This window comes from Pan troglodytes, chromosome 2 (assembly GCF_028858775.2).
Source record: "Pan troglodytes isolate AG18354 chromosome 2, NHGRI_mPanTro3-v2.0_pri, whole genome shotgun sequence".
Lineage (NCBI taxonomy): Eukaryota > Metazoa > Chordata > Mammalia > Primates > Hominidae > Pan > Pan troglodytes.
The window spans coordinates 54,919,589-54,934,000 of NC_086015.1; the positions used below are offsets into that span (position 1 = coordinate 54,919,589).

Consider the following 14,412-nt stretch of genomic DNA (forward strand, 5'->3'; position numbering starts at 1 on the left):
CCATCCCCATCAAGCTACCAATGGCTTTTTTCACAGAATTGGAAAAAACTACTTTAAAGTTCATATGGAACCAAAAAAGAGCCCGCATCGCCAAGTCAATCCTAAGCCGAAAGAACAAAGCTGGAGGCATCATGCTACCTGACTTCAAACTATACTACAAGGCTACAGTAACCAAAACAGCATGGTACTGGTACCAAAACAGAGATATTGATCGATGGAACAGAACAGAGCCCTCAGAAATAACTCCGCATATCTGCAACTATCTGATCTTTGACAAACCTGAGAAAAACAAGCCATGGGGAAAGGATGCCCTATTTAATAAATGGTGCTGGGAAAACTGGCTAGCCATATGTAGAAAGCTGAAACTGGATCCCTTTCTTACACCTTATACAAAAATTAATTCAAGATGGATTAAAGATTAAAGACTTAAATCCTTTTTTTAAGTCTCTATATTCTCCCTTATTAGGATTTTACGTTACTATATGCTGTCTTTTATTATGAGCCAAAATACAAAACTCATTACTGTAGTCTAATTGCTTATAGCCTTCATTTGGGTGATTATTGGTGGTAGTGTGGGCCAAAGAGTATAAAATATATTTAAGCCATGGGGGTGTGTGTGTGTGTGTGTGTGTGTGTGTGTGTGTGTGTTTAAGACAGGTTCTTGCTCTGTCATATAGGCTGGAGTATAGTGGTGCTATCATAGCTCACTGTAGCCCCAAACTTCTGGGCTCAAGTCGTCCTCCCAAGTAGCTAGGACTACAGGTGTACACCACCACACCTGGCTAACTTTTTAATTGTTTGTAGAGACAGGATCTTGCTATGTTGCCCAGACTAGTCATGGAGTCCTGGCCTCTAACAGTTCTCCCACTTTAGGCTCCTAAAGCACTGGGATTACAAGCATGAGCCGCCAAACCTGTAAGCCATTCATGTTTTATTTAAAGAGCATTTTATACATCAGGAGATGGGGGCGAAACATAGATTGGAAAACTGATGTGGTTTTTTTTTTTTTTTTAAATACGCTACTTATTCTTTAGGAATTGAAATCAAATTATGGTAAATAACAAAGTAGAAACAGTTTTGGAAAGAGTAAAAGAAGACATATTTTAGAAGTTCTCGAATCGATTCACTCCTGTGAATATTAATGTTAGCTAGAGTCTGAGAATTGTTTTTCTAGCTCAGAGCTAGATAATCTGTAAGTTGTTGGTTAGATGATGATATTAGTTTTGGAGATACATGACAAGTTCTGTACATAATACTATTTCTGGAGAGTGAATTGATGGACCATCTCTAATCTACAACTCTTTTAAAATTAAAATTTAAAGTTTTATTTTTGCAGTGCTAAAGATCACAGTTGTCTCCTGAGGATAGATTTTGATTGCATATGGCCGTGAAATTCCTACCTAATATACTTTGTACAGCTCTGCATACTTAATATGCAAAGTGGTTGCTGTAGCAGGAGATCTACTATGTTTCTGTGCTGAAATCTGATTGCTATTTTTGTATATATGAAATGTTAATCACAATTTTATTTTTTCTAACAGGAAATATTTTCTCTTTTACAGGGGATCTTTCCTGCAAATTACATTCACTTGAAAAAGGCAATTGTCAGTAATAGGGGGTGAGTAATTGGCCTTACTAAATTTATTTACAATTTTTATAGGCTACAGAGGAAGATTGTTTTTCCTTTTGGTTCATAGTATAAAATATACAATTGATATGTTTTCCTGGCAAAAATGTACATGCTTTATCATGTAATTTTGAGGGAATAATGTTTTCTTAAAATACAGACAACTTTAATCTGTTTTCTTGTATACAGAAGAAATGATGTTAGCTGTGAATTTTATAAAATCAGTTAGGCATGCAATATGTTTTAAAAAATTATGTACTATTTTGAGCATAGTCATTCATAGAGTAGGAGTTAAAGATAAATATGTCATTTTGTTTTTACAAAGTGAAAGAGACTTTTAAAATTTTTTATTTGCAAGTTGAAATTGAAAAAGTTTAAAGGTATACCTTAACCATAAGAAGACAATATACAAAATGGTTTGATCACAAATTTTAAAAACAAAGCAATCTGCCTAAGAAGAGACAAGAAATAAATATATCAAAATGTTAACACTTGTTTTTGCATGTTGGGAATATGAATGAGTTTTAAAAAAATTCTTTGTCATGTTTAATAATAAGTATTATAGTTTCAATTTTATTTTTCAAAATTTATTATTTTAAAACATAAAATTTAGGTACTGTATAATTTGTAACCAAGGTAGCTTCCTAAAGTAGAAATACTATTCTTGACTGCAGGGTGAGTAAGCATCAGAGTAACCTTCTGGTCAGTTATGGTTCATTCAGGAAAATAGAAACATGAGTCACTTTATGAGGTAGAATTTAATGTGGGAAATTATTTACACACGTTTGAAGATTGAAAGAACAAAAGAGGAAATACTGATGTAACCCATAGATTTTAACTGCATAAAGTGGCCTACACGTTAATAATGGTGGAGATACCGAAACCCAGGAACTCAGAAATTAGATCTTGAGATATTGGAGCTCAGAAATTTGAGGAGGGAATATCAAATAGCTACTGTTGGTATGTATAAAGAAGGTGGTAATGAGGCTGTTTTGGGGAATGCCAAAAGCAACTGGAGGCTGGAACCTATTTTCACTGTGAAAGAAATTGTTTACAGGAACAGCAGGAAACACACCTCTTTACCTTCTTTTCCCCAGTATCTTTCTAATGCTTCCAGCTGGCAAAGGAGACTGCAAAACACAGCTTGTGGATTGCAGCCTCATGATTAGTCCTTAGAAGAATAGATTTGGAGATGATAGTTATTATTAATTGTCTTGTATGCCTTCCAATATAAAATTTGTGTTGGGGAAATAGTAAGAATATAACTTAGAAGATTCTGATATGAATCCACAACTAGCATACTTCTTATTCTTCCCCTTCTCCTTTTACAAAACATGTAAAGCCATAAGGACATAAAAAAGAAAAACAACTTATACATCTCATGTTTATGAACCTTTGCAACAAATAATCTGCCATCTCAAGTTTATAAGTAAGGACTATCAAAAGTATCAAGCCTGGATAGAAGTGTGGGAAAAGGAAAAGAGAGTATTTCGACTTGGGATTAGCAAAGTATATATTTTGGAAAGTGCTAAAAACATTTTCTGAATGTGAATGGCTTATTATAAAATTCAGAAGTAATATCCTTTATTTATCAGTAATGAGGCTGATCAGAGCTGAAAGTGGGCAGAAGGTGTGAGGGACCAAGGTGAGAAAAGGAGATATAGATGAAATCTAGGGATGCAGAAATAGAGTGCCTTAGAAAATACTAGCAAAATCATACACTTTCTGATGATGAGGAACTTATCCTAAGTTTATGAGTCATATGTCCCATTTATAATAGTTATAAAGGACATTGGGGAGCACTTTGCTAGCAGAAGAATCCCTACCTGGATTCAGTTTGCCTCAGGAAAGTAGAAGTGATGTGGCTGTACATAAAATTACACACAGAGCAGCCATGTTTGCTGGAAGTGGGATATAAATCTTAGAAAGCTATTTGGAATTGACCTCCATATCCAAATGTCCAATAAGTTGATGGTCCAGAATAAGAATTCTAAAATCTGGAGAAAATATTAAAAAACAATTGTCTGCAGGCACTGGAGAACAATTGGTTGGGCAAGATCTTGAGAGGCTATGATCTTTGAATGAAGGGATGCACACAAGGAGAGCTTCATGTTTACTTTGGCCTTTTTCTCCAGATAATTTTTCATCTACTGTGTTGTAGTGGAATAGAGCCCAACCAGAAAATAGTAGTCTTTCATGACATCAGCAATTTGGCAGAATAAGAAATTTCAGCTCTCATCCCCCTACAGAAACACAGATTTAACAATGGTATACCAAGAAAAATACCTTTATAAGAGGTCCAGTATCCAGTGAAGAAGTCACAGTACTCCAGAGGAGCACAAAACAGAGTAGACACGTTGAAATGGCTAAGAAGAGCAATTTCACTCTTACCTTTGTCAGTCCCTTCTCCCAGCTGGTTAAGAGAGAATTTGTCCCAGATTGTGACTCTTCCAGTGGGGCAAAGAAAAAGAGGACTGTACATCAAACATCTCTAGCATTTGTGGGTGCTGCTTGAATGACCTCTTTCTATCCCACCTCACCCAGAGTGCTGGAGTAGCCAGCATAATTTAAACATGCAGGGGAAGCTAAGAACAAAGAAAAGGAGTGAGAGGCTCACTGCAGCTAGCTTGCCTCTGCAAGATCGGGAAAAGTGCACAACCCTAAGATTTCTGCCGGAGGGAGGGTGAGGAGTGGGAGCAATATCCCATCATTTCAATGCGTCACTCTAGAAAAAAGTGGAGGGCAGGCAACTGTGGCCAGTAGAGCTCTGGAGGGTTGGGAGAAGATGCATATCTGTGAGTCTTCTCCCTCAGAAGGGAAAGGAAGAATGAAGCATACATCCTGGAATTTTAGAGTACTGCCCTAGGGAAAAGAGATGGGCAGCTTACTGTGGCCATCATTTCTTTGAGAGATTGGGAGAAGGCACAGAACCCTGAGACTCTCAGGCTGGATGGAGAAATGAAGTGCGTACATTCATAGAAAAGGTTTGACAGGTTCCCAGAATCTGAGTTGGGCTGATTGGTGAGGGTCTTTGTCTATTGAAGTCAGTCCATAAAGACTGGGAGAAGTGGTTGTTTCTTCAAATGTGCAGGCCCCAAAGCAAAGCTGCAAGGAAGATGAAGGATCGGGAATACATGACACAATCAAAGGAACAAAATAAATATTCAATAACAGACCCTAAAGAAAAGGAGTTCTATGAATTGCCCTCAAGACAACTCAAAATAATAGTCTTAAAGATTACTTAACTAAATGAGTTACAAGAGAATACAGACAACTAAATTAAATGAGGAAAATGAAAAGTGAAAATAATGAGAATACCAACAAAGAGATAGAAACCATAAGAAAGCAAAGAATCAAACATAAATTCTGGAGCTGAAGAATACAATAAATAATATGAAAATTGTATGGAGAACTTCAACAGCATTCTTGATCAAATAGAGGAGCGAGTCAACTTGAAGATAGGTCATTTGAAATGATCCATTCAGAGAATCAGAAAGGAAAAGGAGTGAAGAAATCCTAAGAAACTAATGGGACACCATCAAGCAAACCAATATGCTCAATATGGAATTATCAGAAGTGGGGCAGGAGAGAGAGGAAGAGGGAGAGCAAGGAAAAGAAAGGAGCAGGAAACTTATTTAAAGAAACAATGGCTGAAAACTTCCCAAATCTGGGGAAGGAAATGAACATTGATCCTTGAAGTCCAAACAACCCCTTTAAGATGTTCATGTCCTTTGTAGGGACATGGATGAAGCTGGAAGCCATCATTCTCAGCACAGTATCACAAGGACAAAAAACCAAACACCGTGTGTTCTCATTCATAGGTGGGAATTGAATAATGAGAACATTGGGACACAGGAAGGGGAATATCACACACCGGGGCCTGTCGTTAGGTGAGGGGAGGGGGGAGGGGGGAGGGATAGCATTAGGAGATATACCTAATGTAAATGACGAGTTAATGGGTGCAGCACACCAACATGGCACTTTGTGCCTGCACATTGTGCACATATACCCTAGAACTTAAAGTAAAATTTAAAAAACAGGAATCCAAAGAAATCCATGCTGAGATGCATTGTGGTCAAATTGTCAAAAGTCAAAGAGAATTTTGAAAGCAGCAAGATGAAAAGGACTTGTCTTATATAAGAGAGCCTCCATAAATCTGCTATCAGCAGATTTCTCCGCCAAAACCTTGTAGGCCAGAAGGGAGCAGGATGATATATTTAAAATACTGAAGGAAACAAAAAAAACCCTGTCAACCAGTACCCAGCAAAACTGTCCTTCAGAAATGAAGTAGAGAGAAAGGCTTTCCCAGATAAACAAAAGCTGAGGGAGTTCATCACCAGTAGATTTGCCTTATAAAAAATGCTGAAAGGAGTTCTTTAAGTTGAAACAAAATGATGCTATACAGCAACATGAAAGCATACAAAAGTATACAATTCACAGGCAAAGGCAAATATATACACATATACAGAATATTTGAATACTGTAAAGATAGTATATAAATAATTTTAGTATAAGAGTTAAAAGACAAGTATTAAGAATAACTATAACTACAAAAACTTGTTAGTAGATGCACAATATAAAATATGTAAATTGTGTCATCAACAATAAAACATTTGTTGAGGGAATTAAAATTGTCAGGTTTTTGTTTTTGATTTTTTTTTACAGCATGCAAATCTTTTAAGTTTAGCAAATCTTAATTTTAAGGGAACTATGAATAGTGATTGGTTCTGTTTACATAGTTGGTTAATTAAGCTTTATTCTTATATATTCTTCCCATCTATTAGGTCACACAATTCTTGAGCGTTAAAACAATGTTCTGTTGAATTCTAGGTCTCCCAGCTGTATTTGACTATTTGGTTACAATTCCAAATTGTTATTCTGACTGCTAAGTGATTTACTTTCAAAGTATTGCTCCAGTAATGTTAAAGGTGTAATTTCTACCACTTCTTCTTCAATTAAAGGAAATTTTAATGGCTTTTTTTCTTTATCAATTGGGATAAAAGCCTCAAACAAAAAACATCAGAAATGAATCACATAAAAGAGTAATCTTAGTTTTTATTTCAGCATCCATATGAAATGCTTAGTTACCTTATTTTACCCCCGCTTTTTTTTTTTTTTTTTTTTTTTTAGAACTTGAAAAACTCTTTTTTTCCTTCAACTTTTATTTTAACTTCCAGGGTACATGTCCATCATGTGCAGGTTTGTTATACAGGTAAACGTGTGCCATGGTGGTTTGCTGCACAGATCACCCATCACCTAGGTATTAAGCCCAGCATTCATTAGCTGTTCTTCTTCTTCTTTTTTTTTTAAGGAAATTATATTTATTCAGGAATGAGCATTGCAATGGCAGTACATAGGCTGTCATAAACTGTGTACCCATGTGCATGCTCAGGGAGGTAAGGGGATACAAAGATTTCTTTTTAAAATTTTTTTATTATACTTTAAGTTCTGGGATACATGTGCAGAATGTGCAGGTTTGCTACATAGGTATACATGTGCCATGGTGGTTTGCTGCACCCATCAACCCGTCATCAACATTAGGTATTTCTCCTAATGCTATCCCTCCCCTAGCTCCCCAACCCCCAACAGGCCCCAGTGTGTGATGCTTCCCTTTTCATGTCCGTGTGTTCTCACTGTTTAACTCCCACTTATGAGCGAGAACATGTGGTGTTTGGTCTTCTGTTCCTGTGTTAGTTTGCTGAGAATTATGGTTTCCAGCTTCATCTATGTTGCTGTAAAGGACATGAACTCATCCCTTTTTTATGGCTGCATAGTATTCCGTGGTGTGTATGTGCCACATTTTCTTTATCAAGTCTATCATTGAAGGGCATTTGGGTTGGTTGGTTCCAAGTTTTTGCTATTCTGAACAGTGCTGCAATAAACATACGCATGCATGTGTCTCTATAGTAGAATGATTTATAATCCTTTGTGTATATACCCAGTAATGGGATTGCTGGGTCAATTTGTATTTCTGGTTCTAGATCCTTGAGGAATCGCCACACTGTCTTCCACAATGGTTGAACTAATTTACACTCCCACGAACAGTGTAAAAGTGTTCCTATTTCTCCACATCCTCTCCAGCTAATGATTGCCATTCTAACTGGCGTGAGACAGTATTTCATTGTGGTTTTGATTTGTGTTTCTCTAATGATCAGTGATGATGAGCTTTTTCTCATATGTTTATTGGCCACATGTCTTCTTTTGAGAAGTGTCTGTTCATCTCCTTTGCCCACTTTTTGATGGAGTTGTTTTTTTCTTATAAATTTGTTTAATCTTTGTAGATTCAGGATATTGTCAGATGGAGAGATTGCAAACATTTTCTCCCATTCTGTAGGTTGCCTGTTCACTCTGATGATAGTTTCTTTTGCTCTGCAGAAGCTTTTTAGTTTAATTAGACACCATTTGTCAATTTTGGCTTTTGTTGCCATTGCTTTTGGTGTTTTAGTCATGAAATCTTTGCCCATGCCTCTGCCCTGAATGGTATTGCCTAGGTTTTTTTCTAGGGTTTTTATGGTTTTAGGTCTTACGTTTAAGTCTTTAATCCATCTTGAGTTAATATTTGTATAAGATTCTGTAAGGAAGGGGTCCAGTTTCAGTTTTCTGCATATGGCTAGCCAGTTTTACCAACACCATTTATTAAGTAGGCAATCATTTCCCCATTGCTTGTTTTTGTCAGGTTTGTCAAAGATCAGATGGTTGTAGATATGTGGTGTTATTTCTGAGGCCTCTGTTCTGTTCCATTGGTCTGTATATCTGTTTTGTACTAGTACCTTGTGTTTTGGTTAATGTAGCCTTGTAGTATAGTTTGAAGTCAGGTAGTGTGATGCCTCCAGCTTTCTTTTTGCTTAGGATCGTTTTGGCTATACGGGCTCTTTTTTGGTTCCATAGGAAATTTAAAGTAGTTTTTTTCTAAACTGTGAAGAAAGTTAGTGGTAGCTTGATGGGGATGGCATTGACTCTATAAATTACTTTGGGCAGTATGGCCATTTTCATGATACTGATTCTTCCTATCCATGAGCATGGAATATTTTTCCATTTGTTTGTGTCCTCTCTGATTTCCTTGAGCAGTTGTTTGTAGTTCCACTTGAAGAGGTCCTTCACATCCCTTGTAAGTTGTATTCCTAGGTATTTTATTCTCTTTGTAGCAATTTTGAATGGGAGTTCACTCATGATTTGGCTCTCTATTTGTCTATTATTGGTGTATAAGAATGCTTGTGATTTTTGCACATTGATTATGTATCCTGAGAGTTTGCTGAAGTTGCTTATCAGCCTAAGGAGATTTTGGGCTGACACGATGGGGTTTTCTAAATATACAATCATGTCATCTGCAAACAGAGACAATTTGATTTTCTCTCTTCCTATTTGAATACCCTTTATTTCTTTCTCTTGCCTGATTGCCCTTGCCAGAACTTCCAACACTATGTTAAATAGGCATGGTGAGAGAGGGCATCCTTGTCTTGTGCCAGTTTTCAAAAGGAATGCTTCCAGCTTTTGCCCATTGAGTATGACATTGGCTGTGGGTTCATAAATAGCTCTTATTATTTTGAGATACGTTCAATTGATATAGTTTATTGAGTGTTTTTAGCCTAAAGGGGTGTAGAATTTTATTGGAGACCTTTTCTGCATTTATTGAGATAATCATGTGGTTTTTATCATTGGTTCTGTTTATGTGATGGATTATGTTTATTGATTTGTGTATGTTGAACCAGGCTTGCATCCCAGGGATGAAGCCGACTTGATCATGGTGGATAAGCTTTTTGACGTGCTGCTGGATTCGTTTTGCCAGTATTTTACTGAGGATTTTCACATCGATGTTCATCAGGTATATTGGCCTAAAATTTTCTCTTTTTGTTGTGTCTCTGCCAGGTTTTGGTATCAGGATGATGCTGGCCTCATAAAATGAGTTAGGGAGGAGTCACTCTTTTTCAGTTTTTTGGAATAGTTTGTAGAAGGAATGGTACCAGCTCCTCTTTGTACCCCGATAGAATTTGGCTGTGGATCTGTCTGGTCCTGGGCTTTTATTGGTTGGTAGGCTATTAATTACTGTCTCCATTTCAGAACTTGTTATTGGCCTCTTCAGGGATTCGAATTCTTCCTAGTTTAGTCTTGGGAGGGTGTATGTGTCCAGGAATTCATCCATTTCTTCTAGATTTTCTAGTTTATTTGCATAGAGGTGTTCATAGTATTCTCTGATGGTAGTTTGTATTTCTGTGGGATCAGTGGGGATATCCCCTTTATCACACTTTATTGGGTCTATTGGATTCTTCTCTCTTTTCTTCTTTATTAGTCTGGCTAGCAGTCTACCTATTTTGTTAATCTTTTCAAAAAACCAGTTCCTGGATTTATTGATTTTTTGAAGGGTTTTTTGTGTCTCTATTTCCTTCAGTTCTGCTCTGATCTTAGTTATTTCTTGTCTTCTGCTAGCTTTTGAATTTGTTTGCTCTTCCTTCTGCAGTTCTTTTAATTTTGATGTTAGGGTGTCAATTTTAGATCTTTCCTGCTTTCTCTTTTGGGCATTTAGTGCTATAAATTTCCCCCTACACACTGCTTTAAATGTGTCCCAGAGATTCTGGTATGTTGTGTCTTCGTTCTTTTTGGTTTCAAAGAACATCTTTATTTCTGCCTTCATTTTGTTACTTACCTAGTAGTCATTCAGGAGCAGGTTGTTCAGTTTCCATGTAGTTGTGCAGTTTTGAGTATGAGTTTCTCAATCCTGAGTTCCAATTTGATTGCTCTGTGGTCTGAGAGACTGTTATGATTTCCGTTCTTTTGCATTTGCTCAGGAGTGTTTTACTTCCAATTATGTGATCGATTTCAGAATAAGTGCGATGTAGTGCTGAGAGGAATGTATATTCTGTTAATTTGGGATGAAGAGTTCTGTAGATGTCTGTTAGGTCCTCTTGGTCCAGAGCTGAGTTGAAGTCCAGAATATCCTTGTTAATTTTCTGTCTCGTTGGTCTGTCTAATATTGGCAGTGGGGTGTTAAAGTCTCCCACTATTATTGTGTGTGATTCTAAGTCTCTTTGTAGGTCTCTAAGAACTTGCTTTATGAATCTGGGTGCTCCTGTATTGGGTGCATATATATTTAGGATAGTTAGCTCTTCTTGTTGTATTGATCACTTTACCATTATGTAATGCCCTTCTTTGTCTTTTTTGATCTTTCTTGGTTTAAAGTCTTTTTTATCAGAGACTAGGACTGCAACCTCTGTTTTTTTCACTTTCCATTTGCTTGGTAAATATTCCTCCATCCCTTTATTTTGAGCCTATGTGTGTCTTTGCACCTGAGATGGATCTCCTAAATACAGCACAGTGATGGGTCTTGACTCTTTGTCCAGTTTGCCAGTCTGTGTCTTTTAATTGGGGCATTTAGCCCATTGACATTTAAAGTGAATATTGTTATGTGTGAATTTGATCCTGTCATTATGATGCTAGCTGGTTATTTTGCCTATTACTTGATGCAGTTTCTTCATAGTGTTGATGGTCTTTACAATTTGGTATGTTCTTGCAGTGGGTGGTACCAGTTTTTCCTTTCCATATTTAGTGCTTCCTTCAGGAGCTCTTGTAAGGCAGGCCTGGTGGTGACAAAATCTCTCAGTAGTTGCTTGTCTGTAAAGGATTTTATTTCTCTTTCACTTCTGAAGCTTAGTTTGGCTGGATGTGAAAATCTGGGTTGAAAATTCTTTTCTTTAAGAATGTTGAATATTGCTCCCCTACCCCCCACTTTCTTCTGGCTTGTAGGGTTTCTGCTGTTAGTCTGATAGGCTTCCCTTTGTGGGTAACCCGACCTTTCTCTCTGGCTGCTCTTAACATTTTTTCCTTCATTTCAACCTTGGTAAATCTGATAATTATGTGTCTTGGGGTTACTCTTCTCGAGGAGTATCTTTGTGGCGGTCTCTGTATTTCCTGAATTTGAATGTTGGCCTGTCTTGCTAGGTTGGGGAAAAGTTCTCCTGGATAATATCCTGAAGAGTGTTTTACAACTTGGTTCCATTCTCACCGTCACTTTCAGGTACACCAATCAAATGTAGATTTGGTCTTTTCACATAGTCCCATATTTCTTGGAGGCTTTTTTCGTTTCTTTTCATTCTTTATTCTCTTATCTTGTCTTCTCGCTTTATTTCATTAAGTTGATCTTCAATCTCTGATATCCTTGCTTCCACTTGATCAGTTCGGCTATTGATACTTGTGTATGCTTCACGAAGTTCTTGTGCTGTGTTTTTTAGTTCCATGAGGTCATTTATCTTCTTCTTTAAACCAGTTATGCTGGTTAGCAATTCTTCTAACCTTTTTTCAAGGTTCTTAGCTTCATTGCATTGGGTTAGAACATGCTCCTTTAGCTTGGAGGAGTTTGTTATTACCCACCTTCTAAAGCCTACTTCTGTCAATTTGTCAAACTCATTCTCCATCCAGTTTTGTTCCCTTGGCGAGGAGTTGTGATCCTTTGGAGGAGAAGAGGCATTCTGGTTTTTGGAATTTGCAGCCTTTTTATGCTGGTTTTTCCTCATCTTCGTGGATTTATCTACCTTTGGTCTTTGATGTTGGTGACCTTCAGATGGGGTTTCTGTGTGGACCTCCTTTTTGTTAATGTTGATGCTATTCCTTTCTGTTTGTTAGTTTTCCTTCCAATGGTCAGGCTCCTCTGCTGCAGGTCTGCTGGAGTTTGCAGGAGGTCCACTTCAGAACCTGCCCCTGTTTGCCTGGGTATCACCAGCGGAGGCTGCAGAACAGCAAAGATTGCTGCCTGTTCCTTCCTCTGGAAGCTTTGTCCCAGAGGGGCACCCACCAGATGCCAGCCAGAGCTCTCCTGTATGAGGTGTCTGTCGCTCCCTGTTGGGAGGTGTCTCCTAGTCAGGAGGCACGGGGGTCAGGGACCCACCTGAGGAAGCAGTCTATCCCTTAGCAGAGCTTGAGCAATGTGCTGGGAGATTCGCTCCTCTCTTCAGAACAGACAGGCTGGGACATTTAAGTCTGCTGATGCAGTGCCTGCTGCCGCCCCTTCCCCTAGGTGCTCTGTCCCAGGGAGATGGGAGTTTGATGTATAAGCCCCTGAATGGGGCTGCTGCCTTTCTTTTAGAGATGCCCTGCCCAGAGAGGAGGAATCCTGTGAGGCAGTCTGGCTACAGTGGCTTTGCTGAACTACAGTGGGCTCCACCCAGTTTGAACTTCCTGATGGCTTTGTTTATACTGTGAGGGGAAAACTGCCTACTCAAGCCTTAGTAATGGCAGACACCCCTCCCCCCACCAAGCTCGAGTGTCCCAGGTCAACTTCAGACTGGTGTGCTGGCAGCAAGAATTTTAAGACAGTGGATCTTAGCTTGCTTGGCTCCATGGGAATGAGATCCACTGAGCTAGACCACTTGGCTCTCTGGCTTCATCCCCCTTTCTAGGGTAGTGAATGGTTCTGCTTGCTGGCGTTCCAGGCACCACCGGAGTGTGAAAAAATATGCTGCAGTTAGCTCAGTGTCTGCCCAAATGGTCACCTAGTTTTGTGCTTGAAACCCAGGTCCCTGGTGGTGTAGGCACCCGAGGGAATCTCCTGGTGTGTGGATTGCGAGGACCATGGGAAAAGCATAGTAACTGGGCTGGAGTGCACTGTTCCTCAAGGCACAGTCCCTCATGGCTACCCTTGGCTAGGGGAGGGAATTCCCTGACCTCTTGCTCTTCCTGGGTGAGGCGACACCCTACCCTGCTTCAGCTCACCCTCTGTGGGTTGCACCCACTGTCTAACCAGTCCCAATGAGATGAACCGTGTACCTCACTTGGAAATGTTGAAATCACCCACCTTATGCATTGATGTCGCTGGGAGCTGCAGACCGGAGCCGTTCCTATTCGGCCATCTTGCCATAAAGAAAGAAAGCAGCTATTCTTCTTGATTCTCTCTCTCCCACCACCCACCTGACAGGCCCCAGTATGTGTTGTTGGCTCCTTGAATGTCTCCTTTTGGGAAATGTCTGTTCATGTCATTTGCCCACTTTTTAGTGTGGTTGTTTGTTTTTTTCTTGTAAATTTGTTTAAGTTCCTTGTAGATTCTGTCTCCCATTCTGTAGGCTGTCTGTTCACTCTGATGATAGTTTCTTTTGCTGTGCTGAAGCTCTTTAGTTTAATTAGATCCCATCTGTCAGTTTTTGCTTTTGTCGCAATTGCTTTTGGCATTTTTGTCATGAAATCTTTGCCTGTGCCTATGTCCTGAATAATATTGCCCAGGTTTTCTTCTAGGGTTTTTATAGTGTTGGGTTTTGCATTTAAGTCTTTAATCCATCTTGAGTTAATTTTTATGTAATATGTAAGGGTCCAGTTTCAATTTTCTGCATATGGCTAGCCAGTTCTCCCAGCACCATTTATTAAATAGGGAATCCTTTCCCCATTGCTTGTTTTTGTCAGGTTTGTCAAAGATCAGATGGCTGTAGATGTTCAGTCTTATTTTTGAGTTCTCTGTTCTGTTCCATTGGTCTGTGTGTCTGTTTTTGTACCAGTACCATGCTGTTTTGGTTACTTGAGCCTTGTAGTATAATTTGAAGTTGGATAGTGATGCCTGCAGCCTTGTTCTTTTTCCTTAGGATTCTCTTGGCTATTTGGGCTCTTTTTGTTTCATAGGAATTTTAAAATAGTTTCTTCTAATTCTGTGAAGAATGTCAATGATAGGTTTATGGGAATAGAACTGAATCTATAAATTACTTTGGGCAGTATGGCCATTTTCACAATATTGATTCTTCCTATCCATGAGCGTGGCATATTGTTCCATTTGTGTTCTCTCTGATTTCCTTAAGCAGTGGTTTGTAGTTCTC

The 14,412-nt window shown here is 38.6% G+C and overlaps 1 protein-coding gene across 12 annotated transcripts in view; it reads left to right on the forward strand.

Annotated features, from left to right (window-relative positions):
* Nucleotides 1-14,412, forward strand: part of DOCK3 (dedicator of cytokinesis 3) — a 711,354-nt gene that overhangs the window by 213,240 nt on the left and 483,702 nt on the right. For all 12 annotated transcript variants that reach the window (XM_016941175.4, XM_016941180.3, XM_054681895.2 and 9 more), the window contains exon 4: nt 1,563-1,618. In XM_016941175.4, the coding sequence (XP_016796664.1) occupies nt 1,563-1,618 (56 nt within the window). The remainder of the gene's footprint in view (nt 1-1,562; nt 1,619-14,412) is intronic.